This window comes from Sceloporus occidentalis, unplaced genomic scaffold, assembly GCF_023333645.1.
Source record: "Sceloporus occidentalis isolate IW3139 unplaced genomic scaffold, rSceOcc1.0.p SCAF_2, whole genome shotgun sequence".
NCBI classification, from domain to species: Eukaryota; Metazoa; Chordata; class Lepidosauria; order Squamata; family Phrynosomatidae; genus Sceloporus; species Sceloporus occidentalis.
In genome coordinates, this window is record NW_028316982.1 from 199,455,865 (window position 1) to 199,482,729 (window position 26,865).

Below are 26,865 nucleotides of genomic sequence, written 5' to 3' on the forward strand. Positions count from 1 at the left end.
ATAAGCTTTTTCATTCAGTGGACATCTTTGTTCCTACAACTGTTGAGTGAGATGACTTCAGAATATTGTAAATATTCTAAATGCCGAAGCATCAATTAAAAATTGTGTTTTCTATTACAGAAGCATGTCTTGTAGCCAAGGAAGAATCCTGTTTTGCAATCCATAAACAGATAACAAGATCCTGTTTAATAGCTATGATAATGCTTGAATATGTGAATTACTCTTGGAGAGAGTTAGCATCAGTGGTGTGATGAGGCATCCATGTTATCAAACTGTAAAATCTGCTGAGATCAGAATGTTTTTTTTAAAAAAAAACCAAACCCTTTCTAACAGTAAAAAAGTGCAAGCCCCAGGTTAAAGCTGTACAGTGATAGCATTTTTGTTGTATGAGCGGTGTGCAGAGCTATACTGAACCCCTTGCCAGCATTTCTTTATCCTTCTTGAAATTTCTCTTAATATTTACTTTGGATATCTCATGAAAAGATATGACTCATTAGAAAAGACAATAATGCTCGGTAAGGTAAAAAGTGGTAGGAAACGAGAAAGATTGTATGGCAGGTGGATTGACTCACTCAAGGAATCAAGACCTGAGCCAGGCTGCTGGTGGTCGTGGGGGCTTGGAGGTTTCTCATTCATTGACTTGTCATAAGTCAAAGTCAACTTGACAGCAATGAACAACAATTTTCCATATAATAGCATGGAGACAAAGCAAGGAAAAATTATTAGACTACAACTTCCTTAAACCTCCAGCTAATATGATCAGAGTTCGTCTTTATGGTTGGAAATTCTGGGTGTTGTGGTCCAGAGCAGAATAACATTTCAAACCTGTGTAGCGAAGGTGGAGTTTCTAAATCTATAGCATTATTTTTTTAAAAATCAAAATTATAATCGGCACTAACTGTTAGAGTGTGTGTGGATGGTGACAGTGCTTGGAACAGTAACTGTAACTAACTACTCAAAAAATTAATTTTCCGTGCTCTGCTGTTGGAACACTCAGGAGCAAAGGAATGTCAGTCTAGTGTGTCCTTCAGAGTGATAATTCTTGTTGTACAAGTATGGTTTAGAGACACAATGAATATTTTTGTTTCTAGAAAATGGCTTGCTGCAGGAAGTATATTATCACAGATTTGGAAAGAACAATGTGTGATTTAGTAATGAATAAACTGTGATCTTAACAACTTTAACCAGGTGTGAAAGATTAGAGGACACATTCTTCCTCCTCTCTCCCTTCCCACCCCCAGCTAAGCAGGGATGACAATGGTTTATCTTGGGGCCATTTCACACTACACAATTATAGCACAATGATTCCACTTTAACCAACTTGGCAATATCCTGTGGAATCCTGGCATTTGTAGTTTAGGGAAGAGTATTTAGAATTCTCAGCCAGAGAGATTTAGCATTGCACCAAACCTCAGATTCCCGAATTCCACAGTATGAAGGCATAGAAATTACAAAGGAATCATAGTGTTCTAATTGTGTAGTGTGAAAGAAACATTAATGCCACTACAGCTGTGGGTGAAAGGTCATAAATGAATTCATTTTGAAGGTGGACCATAATGTGTCAGGGCCTAAGCTATATGAAGCAGTATTATCATCTGGCTCATTCACAAAGTTGACTAATGTAGTTGTTAAACCTGTTGCTTCAAACTAAATGCCCTTTGCCATACCTAATGCCAAAAGAGATAAGGGCAACTCTGTGTGGTTTGCTGCCTACAACAGTCTTCTTCCACTGGATGCTGTTGTGGCTCCCATGATTGCCAGCCAATGTGAGTAATGGTCATGCTGGCTGGGGATAATGGATGCTATTATCCAACACATCTGGAGGGCGTGAGGTTAAGAGAGCTGGACCTGCAAACTACTGGATAGGCATACATTGGTAGTGATGTGATTTACCACTTCAGGCAGGCTGCTAGTAAGAACTTCATGCTCTCTATAAACTGCCATGTGCTCTTGGCTGGGAGCAGTTCCCAGCATATTAGGCCCTGCCTTAACAAGGCATGTGTTGGCTTGTGCTACAAAACTATGCCCGTTGCAGCTCCAGAGGTCAAAATAAGTAGCAATGTAGCAGGAAGTGCTTTGGGTGCTTTCTTTTTATGTGCAAACAAATGAAATGAAATATAAGCAGGCTTAGCTCCACAGGCCTATTGTAACATTGAAAAACAACACTTAGGCTGATGATGGGAGGGTGGTCAGGCTGCAAGACTCAAGTGGAGGCATATTTGCCATATGGGTTTTCTTTGTCATGTTATCAGATTGTTCCTATTGAAGTAGGATAACCATGCTGTAACTGGATTAATATGCTTGATAGTCCAGTCAATGTGAGTTTTGAAGTTCTTTTTTCTTTTATAATTAAGTGTTTTTAGTTGTTTTATAACAACAATGCAAAACAAATAAATAATACATATATAATAAATCGCCTTGGAGGTCTATATGTAAACTTCCATAATATCTATCTTTTGTGGGGTAATAGCAGTAACAAACTCCTGAAGACACCACTCCGATTAGCTAGTTGATGAAGTTGGGATCAAAGTATCTTTCCAAAGAATAGCTTTTTGTAGCTCCTAATTGTTAAGTATGTACACCAAGGATTTCTATCTAGTGTGATTTGAATTCAATGGATGGTATTTGTATCCAAGTGTCTTTATGGTCTACTTTTGGTTTTGTGTCTCTGCATTTATTCCTGCAGTGATCATTTCCAAAGAACAGAGAAAAGAGACACAATTCTTGTGCAACAATTGCCTTCATGAGTTCTTCCGTATGATATTCTGACTAAATATAAAGTAAAGGTTATGTAAAATGTCTCCAGAATACTAGATACATTTCCCGTAGATGAGATTCTGCACAACATGACTAATAATGAATGGTTTCTTGGAAATTGGCTGTTTTGTCAAGCAAGATGCAGATGGAATGATATTTCAGAATGCTGTTTGGAAACTGTTAAGACAACATTAGTTGGTCATTCTTTATGAAACGTTTCTTTGACCTGTTTTCAACCAAAATAAATCTGTTAATTTGAACTTCTCTGCAGGGAGGAGAAATGACAGTCTTGGGTAGAGTTATGGAGTGTCCATACTATGTTTGTTATTTTAGCTCCAATAATTTCAGAGTAATGGGATTCTCTGTATTTGCTGTTCTGCAGTAGTACATTTATCAGTGGCAGTCTCTCCCTATGGTCTCAGTCTCCATATTGTTTTTTGGTCATCTGCTTAATAGATCACACTTGGAGTTAGCTTTCTTATTGAACAAATAAATACATCCTAGACCAGTGACAAATAATGACAGTCCTTCAGGGTGGAGGTTTATGTGGAATGTGTGTCTTGTCTTGCCTCTCAGCTGTGTTCTCCCATCACTTGTATTAACCTTGAAGGTATTGTGGCAAGCAGTAAGAAATCAACATGTAAGAAAGGAAGGACTTGGGGAGGAAAGGTAGTAGTTGGTTCCTACTATATCCTGGCATTTGACTTGCACTCCATTTTTATCACTCTACTGTTTTAACAAATGCCTTTCCTGTCCTATATATCTCAAATCATGTTTAAGAACATCTTCGTGCTCTCATTTTTCCCTTTATTCACATCTATATAACATTCCTGTCTATGTTCCCAGGAAACTGGAGCAAAAATACAAGTAGCTGCATGTGCTTCTTACTCTCCCCTTTTATTTTCCCTGTTGTCTATCTTCTCAGACTTTCATTTGTAAACTCATTGGATCAGAGACTTTTATTCTTATATATGTTGTTTAACCATATATTAATGTTGCATAAATGTGCCTGAAAGCTGTTCACAACAAGGAAGGTTGACATTTTACAGTTGATCTTGAATCTGATTGAAATAACAGGCAATTTGGGTAACAGTTAAAACTGAAACTTTGATACTGGTTATTACCATTCTTTGCTTTTTAATGATAGAGGCTATAGTTATGTTGAACAGTTATAATGATAATGAGTAAGTAGAAAACTGACAATGGCTTTTCTTGATGGTAACCCAGGCTCTGAGGCTCTTCAAGTGACACAGAATAGCATTTTTAAAAATGTTTAGTATGAGTTCTCAGTTCTATAAAAGATTCTATTTGTTGTGTGTCTCTTAGAGTTAAGCTTGGAAAAATGCAGAAATCAAAGTATTCCAAGTTTTAATTCTCCCTAGCTGGAATTATTCTGGAATAGGGAAATATCCCCTTCAAAACAGGTCTTTCAATAGTCTAAACAAGTGGAAGATTTCCATCTAGAGTCTTCCAGGTCAATATGACCATAGCATAAGCATCTGTGTACTTTTCTGCCACATGAGTGGTGTTGCCATGGGCAACTCATGCACAACATGATTGCTTTTTAAAGCAAGATAATATCTAGGCAGCTATTATTCTGCTTGGCACATTTTGAAATTGAAGAGAGCATAGCAATTGTTACTGCCTATTCCCTCTGTCCAACTAAAGCACACAGCTGGATCACTCTGGCCAGATCCACTAAGGATGCATCAACACTGTAGAAGTAATGCAGTTTGACACCACTTTAAATCCTTTAACTTCATCTTATGGAATTTTGGGATTTATAGCAAGCCATAGTAAATACATTTTATAGTGTTTTATCAGTGAACTAGCACTCCCTGAGCAGTTTACAGCATGTAAACCAATTGCTCTCAACAAAAGCTGGGTACTCATTTTATTGACCTACAAAAGGATGGAAGACTAAGTGGACCTTGGAGCACTTCTGTAGGATCAAGCTCACAACCTTGTGGCTGCAGTACCAGCATGTAACCACTATACCACCAGGGCTAGTTTTACAAGGTCTTTCTCTTTCTCTTCCAAAGAGTAGTAGTGCCTCACAAAACTACAATTCTCAGGATTTTGTAGCATAGAGCCAGGACAGTTAAAATGGTGGCCAACTGCATTATTTCTGTAGTGCAGATGCACCCTTAGTATGCCTCCTTCGCAATAAGGGTGCTAAAACAGCAGCAACTATGACACACACACACACACACACACACACACACAGAGTACTTGCCATACTGTTTGGTTCATTGTTTTGTAAACATTGTTCAGTATTGGAAGCATAACTTGCTACAAACTTTGTTAGTAGCTGGAAGCCTTTTTAATGTGGATTTTAGGTCCAGACTATCTGAAATACCATATTTCTGTATATGAACCTGCCAGAACTCCTAAGATCTACAGGGGAGGACTTTCTCTAAGTCTTGCCACCATCACAGCCTCACTTGGTGAAGACATGAGAGAGAGATTTTTTTAAAAAAAAAATTAGATCTTTTAAATGATTTTGTATTGTTGAATGTGAGGGTTTTTAATTTTAAATATTTTATTGTTTGTTTGTTTTCTCTTAACTGATTCTCTTTGGAAGCTGCTCTTATTCCCACTCTGGGAGAAAAATGGTATATATGAAGTAAACAAACATAAATAATAGTGTTGTTTTTTAAAAAAATAACTGCACAGACTATCTATTAGTGGATCCATCTGTCTGTCTTGGGTGAAGTTGCCTCTTCAAAGACCCTTAGCCAAGATTCTTGAATTACATGTTCTTATTTATCTCATGTTCATCTCTGAGCCATAGTCAAGGGACACGTGGAACCCTTGGACTGGTTTGCAAAGAGTAAACTGTTTTTCATCTTTTCCCTGTGTGTGATGGATTATGTTTGTATGCATCACATGAATGAGTTACATTTTCGCTTTAACAGATTATAACTCTGTCTTTTAGCAGTTAATCTTTTACACTTAGAAAACTATGTTTATGCATTTCTTCAAAGTACATCCAATTCATATAAGGTGATGTGTCTGTTTAACCATGTCTTGCACCTTTGCTGTATATAAGGAAAGCTTATCATTGCGCTTAACTGACGTGCTTAAGACTCCTATTTGAGAGAGATTTGTTTGTTTGGGGGCCTGAGTAAATGCAAACTCTTCCGTTGACAAATCAGTTTATGCTTCTTTGGCATTAGTATGAATAATCTGTGAATTGGCAACTGTTTGAGGGCTGACTTTATTTATGAAAAGGGTTCTGTTCTTGTTTTTTAAATAGCAGCCATTAAAAGAAAAATCTCAGAAATAACTGGATGGGTACAAACAGTGTCATTGGCTGTAGTGAAATGTATGATGTGAATTAATTTCAAATACCTATTTCTTTTCCCCCCTGGCATTTCAGTAGATATGTGAAATTTAACATCTGAGCTAGAAGGCTGGATGTAATTCCAGGAATACATGCCTTCCTTTTTAAAGCTGGGAAATTCAATTTAATGCTATTAGAGTTTAATCTTTAAGACAACTTAAAAATAAATAAATAAAACTTTTACTTGCATCCTGCTTTTCTGCTGCAGGGCAATCCAAGCAGCTTACATGTTAAAGCAACACCAATATGCAGCACATAATACATATACAATGCAAAAAACTTGCCTTCTTTTCCCTGAAAACCACAATTCAAATGTTTTATCATAGTAATGAACCACTGCTATGATGACTAATGTGAGTGAGTGAGTGAGTGAGTGAGTGAAGTGCTGATGGGACACAATTGTGGTAGCATCTGCAGTCTCTGAAATGTATCTGTTTCAGTTGGCATAAGTGTCACAAGCAAGATAAACATGGCAGTGGATAAACATAGTACCTGAATCCATTAGGTAAAGCCAGGTGTAGCATGTCTTGAATAGTGGGATCTGTTCCAAAGCCGCTTCAGAGAATTAATCCAAATGTTATCTCTCTCCAGCTGTTAGATTGTAAAGAAACTGGTTCAGTCAGTTGGCAGTGCAAACCATTTGTGGATAGTGTTGACTGATTGGTGCCTGTCCTCCCTCCTGTTCCCAGGAGTGGGCAAAGGGCACATGAGCCACATGGGGCTCTGGAGCCACGGCCTTTTGCCTTTTGTTGGGGGTATGATGGGGGTGCATCTAACACAAATAAATAAATCAGGATTATTTATTCTACACTGACCTTCCACTACCCTGCAGTTGTTTTGGACTATATGTCCCATTATTACCAATCAGCAGCTCCTGTGGGCAGTTTCTTTGTCCACCTGTTGTTTCTCAAGTATATGGCAGAATGGAAAATCAGAGTTGCCTTGTCTCCAAATTGAATGCAACTTTTTGGCAGGGATGGGGACATGTTCTAAATTTTAGAAGCTGCACTTGCATACAACACTAAACTGAGGTTCAGGATTTTAAGGTTTGGCTCTGAAGAACTTTGGAAATTTCATGCTCCCCTCCACATCTGCTGTAGCTTAAAGTTGTACAAGCTTCTGCTTCTTTTTTAGATTAAATTTAGTACGTAATTGAGCCCTGTGTTATGGTTAGTCCTAAACTATGGTTTATTTAAACAAGTTAGTTTCATAAGCCATGACTGAAAGTTGGCTTCTTCCGGCCAATAGTAGTTAAGTTGAATCTCATTTAGTCTGATTTCAAATGCCACAAGCTTCTGTTAATATAACATGGAGGCACAAATCTTCTGAACTGCCTTTTCGCAACAATACAAAGGGGGAACGTGCAAGTCTGAGGTTTACTGTGTGGCTTGTAGTGTTAAGCTAGAATAGCAAAACAGTTGAGTGTGGGATAAGTTAATTGTTAATAAGGTTAAAAAATCTGGTCCAATTGCAGTTTTATTCAGAGGGGGACAAATGTATCAATTAAGTTATAATGATGCAATCTAGTGAATGCTCTTGCAAGGTAAGATTTCAACTATCTGTGGACAATGGACTTGAATTGGAACATGGAAACTTAAAAACTTTCTACATGTTGCAGTAGTCAGATACCTTCAGTATGCTAAAAACTGCTCTAGAAAGCTCACGATCATGTAACTTTTTAAAATGAGGTGGTATGGCGCAAGTCAGACACTTTTTGAAAACTTGTAGCATAGCAAGGGGGTTGATATATTAGTGAAAATTGAAATGTATTACAGTTTTAATTAGACAAACAGGAATGTATTTAGTAGCTGAAGGCCACATACTGGATGGCACACACTCTTTCAGATGTGGCCAACAGTTCTTGAGTTTGTGGTTGAGATATGAACTGTGTAGCTCCTAAGAACAGGTTTTTAGCTGTATGACAAGTGTTGGTGTACAGTTGCTGCATTGTACACACCCGGACCAGTCTGTACAAGTCCTTCATGGCTTTTAATTACTTCCTCCAGCCTATAATATAACAACCACCTATAAACAGCTCCTGTTTTGGACCAAGATTAAAAGTATAATTGTTTTTGATAGTAGGCTCAATATTATCTGGTATGGCCTCTCTAACCTTCAGCAGCTCCATGGCAGACAAAACTTCAACAGGGATAAAGCATTCCAACCTGGAGAAGTATTGACATTTTCAACTTGTGTGCATCATGCATCTGTGAAAGGCATAAATATCATGCAAAAAACAACAGAGTGTAATCATAACAATTATTCTGCACAACTCCTTATAAGTGAAATCTAAGATATCCTCCAAATTTTAACCTGAAACAATGCATATCACTCTGTAATGATTTTAATAGTGATGCACATTCTTTCAGTTTAAAATTTGCTCCCATTATGGCAGTAAAGGGTTTGTAGATTAAATTTTAATCTCTTTCAACCAGAAAATTTACATAACTGAGATTCTTGGCCAAGGTCTCTAGATCTCCTCTATCAACATGCTGTTAATGTTGTTTGTTCGTAGATCAAACACACACATTATATTTTTTACTGACTAATGCTGGATCATTATCTCTTTTTCTCTTTGGAGTAATAATGAAATTTTTAACTGGCTTCTCCCAGAAAGGAGATGCTAGGAACACACTACTTTTAAAGCAGTACTGCTTGCCTAGCCAGTTCTCCTAATTGCAATCGGCAGCATTCCATCCTTTGGGTATTATAAAGAACATACATGTACAAAATGCAAAGATACAAAGGTCTCTTCAACAGTACAAAAAACAAACAAACCCAAAACAATTACCGGTAAACTTATAGAAGAGACAGGATGGTGATGAAGACAAGTGCATCCCTTCAGGTTTTTCTAATCAATAACTTTATTACATATATGGTCTGCCACTAGGGGTTAAATCAATAGGTATTGGCTCATTTTTGCCGGAAGTCAACTGCCAGGTTATAATGTTTTGGAAAAATGTGTCAGGAGGGTAATGTGATAAAATTATCTCCACATATCCCTAGAAACCATTTAGGGTCTGAATTGTTTTCTTAATGGACCCTGGGGGCATAAAAATGGCCCTTGTGGGCTCCCTACCCTGATTTAAAGCTGTTCATGTGACACAAAACCCAAGAACTATGTGGAACCCATCTTTTTGATTATCCAGGTTGGGATGAATTTCATAATCAGTGCATATTCTCTAAAGTATCATCTTTGATAGGCCAGCAGATGCATGACATTTGGGGATGGAGCTTCCATTGATATCTCCTTTCCCCTTTCATTTGGGATAAGGCTAAGTAATATGTGATTTAATAAACCACCTTCCCCCAGCCAGAGCAAATCAGGTGAGTAGGCCTATCTGCAATATTCCTTCTCCTTGTGAAGACTGAGATGAAAAGAGGGCGGTGGTGGTGGGTTAGAAAGCTACTGTAGTTGTTCTGTTCATTTTTTGACAGGCCTTTCCTCCATGTCATGTCAACATACTCTGGCTTTCTACAAAGTTTGGAGCTTAAAGGATATTCATTTTTGGCAGTCATAGCAGTTGCTGTGGATACTAGAGAGAGATCCCCACCATCACTATACACAGTCTAAGCTGAAGAACTCAAAGTAGTTGTCTAAACAGAAGTATCCACAGTAGTAGGAAAACTTGTATCCCTAGTTCCATCCTCCCTGATGTGACATTTCACTCCAGAAAGCCAACATTCTTCACCAGTGTCATGCTAATAGATGTTCACTTGGTAGTTAATTACTGTGTCTCTAAATGGAATGACTAATTGACTTACTAATTTCAATTATTTCCATAAAAACATTAAGGCACTTTTTTCCTGGGGCAAGAGTAAAACCACCCCCTCTAACTGTTCCTTTTTTAAGTAGGTACAGTGCCTGTTGTACATCAATTCAGTTCACAGAAACAATATGGGATTGTTCCCATCCAGTGCACCTATTTTGGCTGATACAATGCTGTCTGATGTACTGGATCATATGACTTCAACAGTATGCTGTGTGTGAACATTTAAAAACATCTTTGGTTGGTGAAGCACCAGAACCAGACTCTATGTTAATTTATTTGCCTATTTGTTTTGCACATAGGTGTCTGTGAGTTCTTAAAGTAAAGGTGTGTTCCTTTAATGAATATTCATCTGTACACTTTATACATTAGAAAACAAAGTTGGAAACTTGGAAATTCTTGGCCTCTTCTGGAGGCCTTTTGGTTTTTGGTTGCGTATGAAAGTTTGTCTAGCGACCTTACTGTCAAAACTGTGCCTTGAGCAGCTGATCTTTTGTATTGTTATGTGCAGCTATGTTCAAATTACAGCAGTTTTGCTCTGTTTGAGATGAAGAAGCTTATGACTGGATTGCTTTTTGTGTAGTGTTTATAAACCAATTGGTTTTTATTTGTAATCTATTTTATGAGGGGTTTGCCTTAAAATATGGAATAAAATTGTACTTAAAAGGGACAGCTTTTATTCATCTGATGAAAGCTATAGTCTGTAAACTCCTCTGACTTGTATTCATTGTTTCCTCTTCCATTGTAGTCAGGGGATCTTGAAACCAGTTTAGAATTATAAAGTATGGAGGTTTTTATAATTCATTGCAACTTTTTGCATTTTAAGACTGTTTGGTAGAATGGGAGTCTGCTGAAGCTGGAGTTATTCCCCAGTCAATCTCTGCTTAGCCATCAGGTTTACTGGATGAGCTCGGCCTGAGTCTCTATCTATACTCCCTCTCATGCTAGCCTTTGTTGTTGTGTGCCTTTAAGGTGACCCTAAGTGAACCAAGGGCCTACATACCCCTAAAGGCACCAGATCCTTTTGAATCTTGGAAGCTAAGCAGGCTCAGTTCTGGCTAGTACTTGGATGGGACACCACCAATGAATAGCAAGTGCTTAGCTATATTTCAGAGGAAGGGACTGGCACCTCTGAGTATTCCCTGCCAAAGAAAGTTCTATGAAATTCATTGGGTCTCCATAAATTGACAGGTGATTTGAAGACACATGTGTGTGCGCACACATTTGCATGGCAACTCTGTCACAGGTTTTTCTTGGCAAGATTTGTTGAGAGGGGAGTCGCCTTTCTCTGAGTTTGAGAGAGTATGATTTTCCCACAGTCACCCAGTGGGTTTCCATGGCTGAGCAGGGATTTGAACCCTGGTCTCCAGGGTCATAATCCTATGCTGAAACCATTACACCACATTGACATGCTAGCCTACCACAAAGCTATCGTGAGGATAAATTGGGTCCCCCCCCCCCCCACGTCTGGCATCCTGAGCTTCATGAAGGCAAGATGGGATAGCAATATGGTGACAATTTCTTGACATTCTCAAACACACCACATCCAAGAATTAAAACCTAACAAGTTATCTGGGGGCATACTTATCAAATTTGCAGATGACACCAAATTAGGGGGAATAGCTAATACCCCAGAGGACAGGATCAAGATTCAAAATGACCTGAATAGACTAGAAAGCTGGGCCAAAGCTAACAAAATGAAATTCAACACAGAGAAATGTAAGGTATTGCACTTAGGGCGGAAAAATAAAATGCACAGATATAGGATGGATGACACCTGGCTGAATGAAACTACGTGTGAAAGGGATCTAGGAGTCCAAGTAGACCACAAGTTGAACATGAGTGAACAGTGTGATGCGGCAGCTAAAAAGGCCAATGCTATTTTAGGCTGCATCAATAGAAGTATAGTGTCTAGAACAAGAGAAGTCATAGTGCCACTGTATTCTGCTTTGGTCAGGCCCCACCTAGAATATTGTGTCCAGTTCTGGGCGCCACAATTCAGAAAGGACATTGAGAAACTGGAGCGTGTCCAAAGGAGGGCGACAAAAATGGTGAAGGGTCTGGAAACCATGCCCTATGAGGAACGACTTAGGGAGCTGGGGATGTTTAGCCTGGAGAAAAGAAGGTTAAGAGGTGATATGATAGCCCTGTTTAAATATTTGAAAGGATGTCATATTGAGGAAGGAGCAAGCTTGTTTTCTGCTGTTCCAGAGAACAGGACCCGGAACAATGGATGCAAGCTACAGGAAAAGAGATTCCACCTGAACATTAGGAGGAACTTCCTGACAGTAAGGGCTGTTCGACAGTGGAATGCACTTCCTCGGAAGGTGATAGAATCTCCTTCCTTGGAGGTCTTTAAACAGAGGCTGGATGGCCATCTGTCAGGGATGCTTTGATTTGGATTTCCTGCATGGCAGGGGGTTGGACTGGATGGCCCTAGTGGTCTCTTCCAACTCTACGATTCTATGATTCTATGATCTTGAGTTCTGTGTTTTAAATTTTTCATGCCAGTGCAGATAAAATTCAATAGCATGTTGCATATTTCATGTTCTCTGCAAGGTCTGTAATTTGATAGTTTTATGATATTCTAGCTGCCTACCCTTTGTGCCTCTTTGTGCTCTCTGGACAATAGGATGATTAGTTATGATCTGAAATTGCAGTGTATATTCTAAATCTGTCTATAAATGATTTAAGATTAGTAATAATAATAATCATCCTGTTAGTAATTAGTAATAATTATTCTGTTCCCCCGTGTTTTCTTTAGAAAGCCCATTTAATGGGTGGCTTTGACTTCATAAAGTGTACACAGTTTCCAATTCTGCATAATTCTCATAATTTGTATCATAAGATGTTAAAAGTCAGAGCTTTGGAAGCACAATGATAGTTGGCCCTCCAATAAAATTAAAATGCTTCACTAACCTCATTTTAAGTTGCCAGTTAATTTACAATTGTGCAATAATTTTGATGGTATTACCAACCCCTTCATTAAAAAACCTGATAAATGCTTGGTAGCCGCCTTGAGTTCCTTCTGGGATAAAGTTGGCACATAAATTAAATAAATAAATAAAGTTATTTGAAGGATCATATATCCTTTTATGGGCCTATTAGAACTGTAAGATCTGGAAAGATCTTGGTGGCTACTCCCAGACTTTGAAACCCCTTCCTTATGGAGGTCAGGATGGCCCCGTCTTTGCTTTCCTTCTAGACACCAAGTTAAAACATTGTTTGTATCATCAGGCTTTTAGAAACTGACTGGGATGGGCTTTAAATGCTGTGCAATGCTGTTTTTAAGGTTTTTATATTGTTTTTAAATTAACTGTAGTGTTTTTAATGTTTAATTTTTTATTGTTCAATTCTTTAAAAATATTTTATAATTGAGTATTTGTATCATTTTTAATCTGATGTGAGTGTATTTTTGGGAGAAAGATGGGATATAAATAGGTAAAATAACTAAATAAATAGATCTGAAGTCGCAGGGTTGTTGTTGTGCTGATAACCCCTAGACTGTTTCTGAATGAGATCTTTATTGTGTAATTGCACTGCCTCATTAATGCAAGTTTTCAGTTGCACTATACTTTGTGTCTTCTTTGTTTTAATAGTCCCATTGAGTTTTGTCACTATCTTTTCTGTCCTTATCAGAAAGAAAGGATGGAATAGCTGGAAAGGGCCTTTAATTGCTGAGTGATAGTAGCTTTCTGTCTATCAGCTTCTCTGGTATCAGGGGAAGAAGGATGTTTTTGTCATAATGAAAGTGGTTTAGAAATTCACCTCTTTGAAGTTTGTGAAGTCCTGTTTGAAGCTATATGTGCAAATGTTGGTTCTCCTGTTCCTTAGTGTGACCCATGGTGGTAATATCAAGAGTGAATATGCATGAACCTCTCTCTGCATTGCACTTGAGTTAAATGTGAGAAAATCCCATGCAAACTATTAACATTAACAAATGGCTAAAACTCCTTTGATTGAAAATAAACTAGATTTCCTTATTTGATTATTATTATTATTATTAACCTTTATTTATATCTTTTCTTTCTAGGGAGCGTATGGAACTGCTGGAAGAAGCCAAGAAAATGGAAATGGCAAAATTTCGCTACATTCTTCCTGTTTATGGCATATGTAAGGAACCTGTGGGCTTGGTCATGGAATACATGGAGACAGGATCACTGGAAAAGCTGCTGGCCTCAGAACCACTGCCTTGGGAGCTACGCTTCCGAATTATTCATGAGACGGCTGTGGGCATGAACTTTCTGCATTGTATGTCCCCACCTCTGCTCCATCTGGACCTTAAGCCAGCAAATATACTGCTTGATGCCCATTATCATGTCAAGGTATGTCACAAACCTTCACTTTTTGATCTACAATTTTTGCTGTCAGGTTCAGGGTGAGATGACAATGACGGATCCTGTCATAATACAGGATGTTTTATTCAAAGGTTTCAACATGATGCTTTTTTTCTGTTGGGAATTCAAAATTCAGTTAGTAGTTTAATCACTTTACAAGTATACCCCAGATGATGCTGATGATAATTATAATAAGAAATAATAAGAATTGTATTTATTCTCCTACCTTTTTCTCAGTTCAGGACTTAAAGCTGTTTACAAGAAGTTAAAAACACATTGTTAACAATTCACAAAATACAAAAGTTAAAACAAGATTAAACAATATATACATTTTTAAAACCAGCAGTTTGTAAGGAATAAACAGTCACAATCTTGAGGACTGGGCTGGAAGCATATTTGGATATAATATAACTCAATATGGAAAACACTGAATGCTTCAATAGTGTATTATCACAAGCTATGAAAACCTGTGGGATGATCCCCCATGAATATGGACGCACCCAGTAGGTGCAGATCTGCATTCTGCATTTCTTTGTTTAATATATAGCATTCTCTAATTAGCGTTCTCTGATTCTATAGATCTTACATACTATGCAGTTCCTGGCATGTTAAGTGACTAAATCCTTGTTTTTAAAAAAAGCATTTCACTGATATAGAATAGAAAACATTTATTCTGTATCCACCCATTTCACCAATGTTTCCGATATTTCCTCTGGAAATATTGAAAAATTGTTTTTGGATAAATCCGGATGGCCTTGTATCCATTCACCCCTTCTTTAACACTCACAAAACCATTTTTCCTCCTGTATCTTTTTGGACTTTTAACATCTCCAATGGGAAGTACAGTCAGCCCTCAGTACCCACAGATTCTGGTCCCACAGAGGGTACCAGGTTGTTTAGTTGTCCCTGATTCTTAATTAGATGGAAATGTGCATACTGATAGTAGTAGCACTTGAATAAAGCTTTGAGTTTTATGCAAAGTATGTGTGGGTGGGTGGGATGGTCACAGAGTTAGGTTTTAAAAGATTCATTTAATGGACTACCTCAGTGTCCAGATACTGAGTCACTGTGTTTGATTCTGTTCCATCATTACATAAGCATGTTAGAGGGTGACTTTTGGAACCTAATTTAATGGCTGCCACTGATGTTACCAAGGGCTGTATAACTAAATTTCTTTAAAGCCACAAAATCTCCTTCCAGAACATCCCTTTCTTGCCAAAATACTGGAAGGTCCTCAAGGCACATTCCTGTGTTTTAGTTGTTAAAAGTTGCTGCCAATTTTTGGAGGGTATGTTTTGTAACTTGAGAATGGTGACTGGGGGATTCTGGGCACTGCATTCCAAAAATACAAAACAAAAACAAAACTGTTTCAAATGCTAGCCCAATAATTCAAAGTGAAAAAGCATGCTACACAAAATTTGAGGGCACAACTGCTTTCTTTCAGATTCTTGGGTTGTGCCTGGTCATCTTTAGCTGAGAACAAAAGGCAGTTTTTGACAGTAAGATAGTTTGTCACTCAGTCTGTGAGAGCAGGGGGGAAAACCTTCCTCAACTCATATCTTAAAATATATCTGTTTTGGTTGTTTATCCAGTATTAATTTCATCTGTGTTCCCACTCCCACTTCCCTATAATTTAATGGAGCCTTGAATTCAGGCTTCTGTAATCCCTCTCTTTAAAAACATATGAAGTTAGGATGTGTTTGTGTACTTAAATTCAGGAATAAATATACTGAATGTTTTCCTACCCCTGCCTCCCTTCCTTTTTCACTTTCTGTGGCTAACTACTTTTGCTAGTTGCTTGTTGCCATTTCAAGTTGAGTATATTTACTCGCTCACACTGATTTATTTTGTTCTTCACATTTAAGTTTAAGATTAATTCAGAATAATCCATACTCTTGATGAAAACAGAATGGAAAACAGGTGGCAACTCAGCTTTTTATTAATAATGTAATAATTGTTGTGATTTTATTGAACAATTGTAATTTGTATTGTTGTTTTAACTGCTGTAATCCCATCTTGATCTGAAGGGAGAGGCGAAAAATATAAATAAATTATTATTATTACTATTATTATTATTATTATTATTATTATTATTATTATTATTTTGAATTTACCCCTGGTCTGGAGTAGGCGGTTGTGGCCCTCTGGAAGTTGTTGGACTCCAGTTTCCATCAGTCCCTGTCAGACTGGTTTGCAGTGAGGTGTGATAGGAGTTAATTTTGTTTATCAACATGTGGAAGGCCACAGCTTCTCCACGTCTAGTTCATCCCATAAGGATGCTTGTCCCATCAGACTAACCTTTAAAAGTTGTATGTACAAGAATTTAAAGACATAGCTGTGTTAGTCTGGAAAAATCAGTGTGCAAAAGAGTCTTATAGAATCTTTGAGACTAACTGAAAAATGATGCTGGTAGCTTGAATCTACTTCCTCAGATGCCACAAAGTACCAAGGTTTGTGGTAGTGCAGGGTGCTTATAACATGCTGCCTGTCTTTAACTTCAGAGCTGACAATTTACGAATCAAAGTAAAATGATCTTTAATAGGAAATTCATTCATTTCCTTTTCTCAGTGCCTTATAGTTCCTTTTCTTTTAACGAGTCAGTCATACACATGTTTGCTTTAGAAAAAGTCTTAATATTTCCAGAAACTTTATATCTTTATATGTGCTTTGATGTGCTGATCTTGCATCCTTTAGCCCCTCCAGACTTCCCATGCTGCCATTTTCCTAATTACTAAAATCAGTCAGCCTGTCTTCCTTTCCTGGAGTCCTACAAAAGTGGCCATTCACCCTTTACATAGGTTGCATCCCCATCAATATCAATAAATTCCTGTTTCCCAATCCAGAAGTAAACTTTCAGCTACCTTTGTCTTGGGGTTTGGCAGGGCATTTTTGCAGTCCATGCAGCCAGTGGAAGTGTCCCAGAGGCAGAAACTAGCTGCTTGGACTTTCTGCTCTTGCTCACACTTATGCTATAGGTAGAAATTGTCATGCTCCTTTGACAACTCTTTCATCAAACCATCCAGTCCCTGCTGAAATCTTTTTAGCTTTTCTGAAATGCATATTTGTTTTGAGAGACAAGAAACATTGGTTTTAGAAGCTATAGCTGTGATTTGGTTGCTGTGTGCTTTCAAGCCATTTCTGACTTAAGGAAACCCTAAGGTGAACCTATCACAGGGTTTTGTTTTGTTTTGTTTTTGGCAAGATTTGTTCAGAAGGGATATGCTGTTGCCTTACTCTGAGCTGAGAGAGTGTGACTTGCTCAAGGTTGCCCAGTAGGTGTCCATGGCCAAGTGGGGTTTGAACCAGAATTCTAGTCCAGCACTCAAACCACTACACTATGATGCTCTTCAGATATGTACTCTAACCCAGCTGAAATACCTGAGTTAGGGTTGCTCCCTCAGGTTGCCACCTTCAGATTCACCTCCCTAATTTCTTATAATGTCCATGACACGTCCTCCCCAATTTCTCATAATGCTCAGTTTCTCATAATGCCCTCTCTGCTATTTGGGCATTAAGAGAAATTGGGGAGGATGTGTCTTGAAATTATTTATTCCAGAGTATCCTCATTGGGGAGAAGCATATGCATCACTAATTGAACAAAAGCCAAATATGTTCACACAATTTTTATTAGCTCACCCAAAAAGCTTCCACAAAATGACTCTTTGGGCAGCATTGGTTTGATCAGTAGCTATTATAGGCCGATGCAATTTCTAAAATCTGCTTGGGTTTTTTGGTGTGTTGCTTTTATTGGATAAAAATAACATGCCCTGCTCTAGAGTGTCTCAGATTTTTTTTTATTTGCTTCACATTTCCAAGTGCCAGTTATAAACTGTAATTTAGGGATATAATAGAAGAAAGTTGTAAATTTAAGCTTCTAAGTAAAAGAACCTTGCACATGGAGCAATTATTTTGGAGACTGTTTAGTTAGAACCTTTTGCTGTTTCATCAGATTTCAGACTTTGGATTAGCCAAATGCAATGGCCTTTCACATTCTCATGATCTCAGCATGGATGGACTATGTGGCACCATCGCATATCTTCCTCCAGAACGCATTAAAGAGAAGAACAGATACTTTGATACCAAGCATGATGTCTACAGGTTAGTACCCCATCTTTTTCTTCCTTTCTTCTCTGTTCCTATTTCTTACCAGTAGTAGCTAACCAAATCTGGTGGAACTGCTTGGGAAAATCTTTACTAAATTCTGAAATGTATCAATTTAAGGCATGTTTTGCTTGAACTGTTACATTAGAGTTCAGTATCAACAAATGTAGAACTAGGCCAGCCCAATAAAATCTCGGAGAAGAGATCTAAAGAAGTTCCTCCAGCTTTTGCGCATAATGGTCTCATTATGAGTTGTTAAGCTGTAGCTGGCATATGTGTTTAAAGTCCCCCTTGTTGATATGCTACCCACCTGAAAGACATTCAGAGCATAGCTTGCACTTTGTGTCAGAACATTGTTCCAATGGTTATGATGCACGTAGGGCCAGCCAAAAGACAATTGACTACAGATTGTCCAGGCAGGATATACAGGCACCCTTTGATACCAAGGGGCTGTTCACCAGTTCGATGGCTGCTTTCATTTTTCTTGATAAACATCTCAGTGTGCAGTTAAGACCAGTCATTCCCAAACTGTCTGGGAGCCATCAGTGGGAGGTCGTGACTTGTCAGGTAGTGGAATGTAGGAGACAAAGTGATATAGCTTGAGTAATGTCACTTTCTGTAACTCATAGCCTTTTATTGCCTCTCGGTGAATTTTATTAACTCTAGATTCAGGACAAAGGGGAAACATGTACACAATGCATGCATGGTTTATTTGTTTCACAAGATACAGTATGATGATGAATCTTAGCTTAGAAGGTTTTTTAAAGGATCATATCAATTCATAGAAAGATAATTGGAACAATTAGGGTGAATATTACTCTCTGGCCTTGCTTGTAAATGGCCATTGGATACTTGTCTTGTTGGAAATACAACATTAGACTAGATAGCTCTAGTTCTCCTTTTGAATGTTTTAAGAATCTATCCATGTTCTGGCATTGCTTCTAATCATGTAGCTGATGTTCTTACATGATTAGAACCTAGGCACTAGTCTCCATAACAGTAAAACAACAACACAGTTGTGTCACTTTGTCGTAAAGTTAACATCAGTGAATGATTGTTTTGCAGCTTTTCCATTGTTATCTGGGGAGTTCTCACACAGAAGAAGCCCTTTTCAGGTAAGCCAGTAAATACATGTTTATATGAATCATGTATTAGATGGAAACATCAAACACAACTCCTCCTCAAATGAGTGTGCCTGTTGTGATGTGGTTAGCCTTCAATATACCTAACCTCTTTTATTGCTGACAGATAAAATCTATTCCAGGTGCTTAAACTATTGTCTATGTCCAGGGATAGTTTTGAAGAATGCTCAGCTACTCTTCCTGCATTGAAAGCCATACATAATTCAGTTTGAGACTGCTTTAGCTGCCCTAGTTCAGTCCAAGGAAATCCTGGGAATTGTAGCTTATTGTGGCACCAGAGCTCTCTGACAGAGAAGGCTACATGTCTCACCAAAACTTCAGTTCCCAGAATTCCCTAACATTGAACCAGAGCAATTAAAGTGGTTTCAAACTGGATTATGTCTACAGTGTGTTTTGAGTCATACTAATATGATACTTGTAAGGGTCTGAAGAGTCACAGAGTTTAACCCTTGCCTGCCAGATAGAGCCATGAATGCAACCCTCAATCCCCCAATAGTGAAGCAATTCAGAGTACAACCCAAAGAATCAGTAGACTGCAGAAAGTTTCTTGCATGATGTGATTTATATAAAGAGATTCAGAGTTGACTACAGTATAAGATACTGAGCATGATGATAACTGACCTGCAGTTGCTGTTTTTAAAAAAAGGAGAATTGTATCATTGGGTGCCTCTTCCATACTTCAAAACTAAAATTATTCCTTATAGAGATATTTAAGGTGTGCTATTGTATTCTATTTAACTGTGTTGTTGTTGTTGCTTTCATAGACTAGGCTGACAAAAATACCCCACCTGTTGGAAAAGAGCATGTTATGTTTATTTAAGGAAGGGATGGATACTTTTGGCTTGTGTCCAGATGATATTAGACTACAATTTTCTGGCTAGTATAATCAATGGTGATGGATCATGGGGTTGTAATCCAGCAATATATGGGCACCATAGTTTCCCAACTTGTTGGGTGTTAAAGAATAGCATCTGTAGGCAGCTTTAATGTAGATTTTCCTATGAGAGAGAAACCTAAAAGACAAGAGGAGACTAGTTGAATAGTTGCAAGTGTGTTCATATTCAGAGTGATGTTAATTGGTGCTTTTTCTTTGCAGAAGAGAATAACATTCTACACATCATGGTGAAAGTTGTTAATGGCCACCGCCCAGAACTACCAGCTATTTCTAAATCCAGACCTCGTGCATGTAATAACTTGATCAAACTGATGCAAAAGTGCTGGCAAGATGACCCTAGCAAAAGGCCAACATTTCAAGGTACATTTTTCTTCTAATGTGACTCTTTGCAAATGAGTGAGTCATTTCAGTGTTCAGGACTATATTAATCCCTAGTGGCACTCCACCAAAATCTTGTAAAAATGAATGCAAAGCATACACAACCCACGGTTTTGTAACAGTTATGCTGTGCGGAACTTCCTCCTTACAGAGGAGTGTTATAAAAGAACATGTCTCATCATGAGCATGTGTAGATATAAATGTGAACTGTGTCCTGATGTACTTAATCCCCCAAATTGTTCCCTAGCATGAATGCTCTAATCTGTAGAATCTGACTGTGAGAGATTTATTGATCCAGTGCAAAACCATTAGATTCCATTTCATATCATGGTACAAAATATCTCTCTTTGAGTGTACACAATGTCACCTTTTGACTGACATTAAAAAAATGGTTTAAAGAGGTAGCATGGTTCTGAAAGTTCAGTGAAGGATTAATTTGGCATTTGAGTACATTAAAAGAGTCTGCTAGAATCTTCTGTGGTTAAACTTTGACAGTTCTCTTGTTTTTTTGGATAAAAGCCAGAAAAGTCTTGATTGTGTTTTTGCAAAAAATATATTACACTTGACAGGGCTTGAAGGCATTTCAGTGCATAAAATGTGTGCATGTATGAATGAGCTGAAAAGTACAGATCCTTTACTCAGCATATCATATTTGTTCCTGGTGACAAATCTGAACATTGCTCTACATCCTGTCAAGTTGTGCAACTGACATATTTGAATTTCCGCTAAATTGTTTTTATGGTTACATAATATGACATTGGTAGTGTAGAAATTATGAGATTTTCTTCACCACTGATGAAGTAAAAATATATATTTTGGGGGGGGGGGGGGGAATTGTCTGGAACAGTGGGAGTTGGGCCTCCCATGTTTTACCATCTGGATTGTTTGGTCCAGAAGCCAAGGTGTAAACATACCCCATATTATGTAGCTTTGTGCAAAGGCTGTGGTTGACCCAACATGCAAGTGCAATCTTCTTCTTACACCCAAACAAAGCTATTAAGCCTTTATCCACACAGTATCTATCTATCTGTCTGTCTGTCCCCCAAGTAGCTTGCTTATTCTAATGGATACTGTGCTGTGTAAGAAAATATTTTCTGTCCAACTTCTTCTAGTATGAATTTCATCCTTTTCTTCATTTATTTTGATTCTGAAGAAATTACCTCTGAAACAGAAGACCTCTGTGAAAAACCAGAGAATGAAAACAAAGAAATGATGGTCCAAGAGGATGTTAAGACTACTCAAGCCTATCCCAAGGTAAGCATGTATTTAAAATGGAAGGAGATGATATTTTTGGTGTCTTTCCTCTTGATTAATATTTGACTAATACTTTTATGTCTTCTGTTCCAGGAGATTCCAGGGCTATCCCAGCTAAAGCAAGGGGCTGGTCCTGTGTCAGCTAAGGATTACAGTCTTTCTGAGTTGTTGTCTCAATTGGATTCTGGAATTTCACAGACACAACAGCCTGAAGAGCTCAGCCGTAGTGCTTCTGAATCAAGGCTTGCTTCCAGTGACAAGAGGCTTTCAGGAGTATCCTCTGTAGACTCTGCCTTTTCTTCACGAGGTTCCCTGTCGCTGTCCTTTGAGAGGGAGAATTCTGGAAGTGGTAAGAGCTTTATAGATTTTTCATGCAATTTAAGGCCAATATTAGATGTCATTCCAGTGACGGTCCTTCTTCTTGGTCTGTCTGCATTCTGACCCTGTGTAGATCATCTGTGTCAATACATTGGGATGTTGCATCTGATACACAAGTCCAGGGCTTGGAAAAGTTACTCTTTGGGCTACAACTTCCCCAGTCATCCAACCAGCATGTTAGATTCTGAGAACTGTAGGCTCCTAAAGTAGCTTTTTTGAGCTCAGGACTTGCACGTCAGTTGGTACTCCTTTTTCAGAGGTTTTCCAGGGAGCCACAGCCCTTTAGCTTGACACAGTTTCCTTGTTAAATTGATAAGCTCTTCAAAAGCATTTTCTTGCATTTATGCTTTTAGTTTGTTCAGTTGACAGCAAACCAACTGAAATTCTGCCAACAGCAAAAAACTACAAGGCTCTTCCAAAGGATGCACATCCTGGGAGTCACTAGAACGTTACTACAGAGAATGCATTTTCTGACCTGCACCACATCCACAAATGCAGAGGAAATAAAAGCCCTGATCTTATTTTAGGTGCAGCTATTTGTCCATTTAGCCGAACATTATCTAGCATGGCAACAATTCTGAGTTCCAGGCAGAGGTATAGTATCAAGCCTGGAACCTTCTGTGTATCAAACATATGGTATGCTGTTAATGTGGTTTTCCCCGTTTGTTCTTGGTAGCAGTTTTCATGGACGTAGAAGCTCAGTTTAAACCACCAGTATTTGCAACAGAATGGATAGCCAAAGTTATATTCCAGTACTGAAAGGTCCAATCATGTCATATTTCAAGGTACATAATATACATAAGGGATGTGAATTATGCAGCCCTCTAGATGTTGTTGACTGCAGATTACAACATTCTTCACCATTGGCTATGTTGGTCACAGCTGCTAGGACTTGTAGTCCAGTTACATTTGCAGGGCTACATAATTCTCTCCCTGCCTCAGAGAGTGATGGAGCCTCTTCCTTTGGAAATTTCCAGAAAGAGGCTGGATGTCCATCTGTCATGGGTGCTTTGATTGTGTATTCCTGGATGGACTGGATGGCCCTTGTAGTCTCTTCCAACTCTGTGCTTCTAATACAAATGCTTGATGATCAGTTGGTAAACACTTATTTTCATCATGAACTCCAGAACAAGGGAGTCAGGGAGAATCAACCCCTTGCCACTAAGACCAAGTGAGTGGAGGAGAACTGATTATTCCCTGAAATGATCTGGCAATAGTGGACCATCAAGATTCCTTGATCTTGCCTCATGAATTTCAGTCAGAAGTGTACTAACTGATTAGGCACTAAGCAATACGGAGACAGCTATTGTCATTGGGGCCTTCCAATAATAATAAATTCTGCCTTCATTCTATCCTGTGCACACTTAATTCAGAATAAGCTATGCTGAACACATGGAGAGCACATCTACATACTCATTGTGCTTGTAAAAACAGTTTTGTACTTCCTGTTTTAAACTCAGATTAGGATTTTCATTTGCATTTAAGCAAATTTAAGAATGTTCTTTGTGAAGTCTGTTCTATGAAACTAGATGCTCATTTGTGCTTTTTTTCTTTTGAAATTGAGCAGGCACTTGGGTACTAAGAATACTGTTATGTACAAACCTAATAGTCCTTACTCTATGTATCCACAGGCATGCATATGCCTCACTCACTAATATTAGTGCTTGTGTTTCCAGAAATCCACATGATCAGTACATCACAAATCTGATAACCTGATCACTCAGGATACAGTATGTTTGGTACCAGCCACCTTGTGTAAGATTATGTGCCCAATATGAAAAAAAGGATAGGAGTTGGAAACATGCTTCAGCATTGTTCTGAATTTCCTGACTGGAAGTATGGACAGTAGAGCTGCCACTTTTTTTCTTTACCTAGTTTGCTGCACTTTTTTTGTGATGGCAGTAATAACATGTAAAAATTTAATTATAATGGTATGTAAATGTTTCATTTTTGCCTCTCCAGATATTGGTTCAACAGATATTCAGAAAAGAAAGTTGGCTGAGGCAATCACTTCTGGAGACACTGGCAAACTGATGAAGATCCTTCAGCCTCAGGATGTTGACCTTGTTTTGGATGGGAACTACAGTCTTCTGCATTTGGCTGCTGAGTCTGGCCAGGAAGAATGTGTCAAGTGGCTCCTTCTGTATAATGCCAGCCCCAATCTGACCAACAAGAAAGGTTCTACGCCCCTCCACATAGCTGTAGAAAAAAGGAATAAAAGCATTGTTGAACTACTACTGGCCAGAAAAATTAATGTGAATGCTAAAGATGAGGACCAGTGGACAGCCCTGCATTTTGCTGCCCAGAATGGGGATGAGCTGAGCACACGAATGCTGCTTGAGAAGAATGCTTTGCCAAATGAGATAGATTTTGAAGGAAGGGCTCCCATTCATGTTGCCTGCCAGCATGGCCAAGAGAACATAGTACGCATCTTCTTGAGAAGAGGGGTCGATGTCGATGTCAAAGGAAAGGATGACTGGGTGCCTTTACATTATGCTGCCTGGCAAGGTCACCTATCCATTGTGAAGCTTCTGGCCAAACAGCCAGGGGTCAATGTGAATGCACAGACAGTAGATGGAAGGACCCCACTACACTTGGCAGCCCAGAGAGGCCATTACAGAGTTGCTCGTATACTCATAGAACTGCAGTCAGATGTCAATATAAGAAATGTGTTTCTTCAAACGGCTCTACACATAGCTGCCGAAACCGGTCACACCAGTACTTCAAGGCTTCTTCTCAACCGTGGTGCAGACAAAGAAGCAACAACAGTGGAAGGCTGTACTGCACTCCATCTGGCAGCACGCAATGGCCACTTATCCACCACCAAGTTGTTGATTGAGGAAGGGGCAGATGTCATGGCCAGGGGCCCTTCAAACAGGACAGCACTGCACCTTGCTGCTGAAAATGGACATGATGAAGTGGCAAAGGAACTTGTCAACCTGGAGAACATCAACGATCCTGATGAGGAAGGGTTGACGGCTTCCCACCTGGCAGCAAGAGGTGGACACACATGCACAGTAGAACTTTTGCTAAAGCACGGGGCACTTGCTGGTACAAGCATTGCATTTCAGACCCGACCACAATTAGTTCAACACAATGGGGGCAGTGCTACTGTTGCTACTGTCATGCTACTTAATGAAACATAAGGGTGCTTCTTTGTGTCCTTCATCTTCTCTATGGAGAAGAGGTTCCTTTGGCAGCTATTGTGGCACAATGTCTGCTCCACTTTGCAGCTATGTTCTGCTTGAACCCAAGCAGAAGCTAATGGCTGATGCAGCAATACATTCCTAACAGATTAAGGAAGCATGGGAGCAGGAGTTGCAATGTGTTGAGCACAGTCAAATGTCTTCCTTGCAAGGTAGTGTTGAGAAAGCCATTTATAGAGACAGCAGTGTGCTTTCCTGGTACTTTAGGAAAAGGAGAGGCCTTGCCCAATGATCTCTACGGTTAGATGAGGATGAACTTTTTTATTTCCTTTTTTTTTTTAAGAAAAGGTTAAATGGACACTTAGCTCTTTCAGTGTAAACTCAATATCTAATATTTCAATCAAAATTATTCAGACAAGTGATGGGAAAGACATCATTTCAGTATCACTAGAATATTACTGAAATTTATTTTTCTACCATACTTCCATGGTCAGTGTGATCATTTGAAAAAATAACAAGGGTGGTTATGCTTAAACCATGTATATTAGGAGCAAAATCTCAGTTTCATGATGCAAAAAAGTTCTTGGGAAAAAAATGTAAGAACTACCAATTTCAAAGACACACATTTCGGTTCAGTCATATGGTCACTTTTTCCATGATCATCACCATCAGCCACTGCTTGCAATAAGAGCTGCAAGCATCCAAATGTTAATTGAATGGGGGAGTATTGCATGGAAATTCATTTCTGATACACAATACCAGTTTGTGTATATATACAGTGTGTATGTATGTATAAATGTGTGAATGTGAATGAATGGAGCAGAACACAAAGGGGGTCCTGTGTGCGCACAAATGCATATATTTGTGGACTGGAAAAGTCCACAATTCATAAAAAACAAAAAAGTAGATAAATTAGCAGTCTATAAATTTCTTAAGAGCATTTTTTTAATGTTGTAAATTACTGAACCACATATACAGTGCTGCAGTGCCTTCTGGGTGAATTTGCTGTGTTTGTTAGACTAATATAAAGATATACTGTGTATATAGTATTTCAGTCCATTGTACATCTTCTTTTTCTACTACAGAAAATTGAAAGTGTAGATCTGGGTATGTTTTAATACACCTTTTATAATTTGCATTGTTTTCAATTGTGATTGCTTTTATCAATAAAACAGTTCTGTTTCACCTGTAAAATGACTTAAGATACATTATGTTGTGCAAGAGTTGTGCAGCAGGGGCAAAAATCAATTTTACAGTCTTGATCTTGCTTACTTAGCATCACACATGCAGACACCTAGCTCTGTGTCTCTTTTCACAAACATACTTTACTTCAGGTCTATAAGTTACTGGGTAGGGAAACA

The 26,865-nt window shown here is 38.5% G+C and overlaps 1 protein-coding gene across 1 annotated transcript in view; it reads left to right on the forward strand.

Moving 5' to 3' along the window:
* RIPK4 (receptor interacting serine/threonine kinase 4) overlaps positions 1 to 26,616 on the forward strand; it is a 32,721-nt gene extending 6,105 nt beyond the window's left edge. The window contains exons 2-8 of the mRNA XM_089508429.1: positions 13,907 to 14,198; positions 18,160 to 18,308; positions 19,377 to 19,426; positions 20,550 to 20,708; positions 21,880 to 21,980; positions 22,074 to 22,329; positions 24,321 to 26,616. Coding sequence (XP_089364555.1) covers positions 13,907 to 14,198; positions 18,160 to 18,308; positions 19,377 to 19,426; positions 20,550 to 20,708; positions 21,880 to 21,980; positions 22,074 to 22,329; positions 24,321 to 25,504 — 2,191 coding nt within the window. The 3' untranslated portion in view covers positions 25,505 to 26,616. The remainder of the gene's footprint in view (positions 1 to 13,906; positions 14,199 to 18,159; positions 18,309 to 19,376; positions 19,427 to 20,549; positions 20,709 to 21,879; positions 21,981 to 22,073; positions 22,330 to 24,320) is intronic.
* Positions 26,617 to 26,865: the final 249 nt, after the last annotated feature.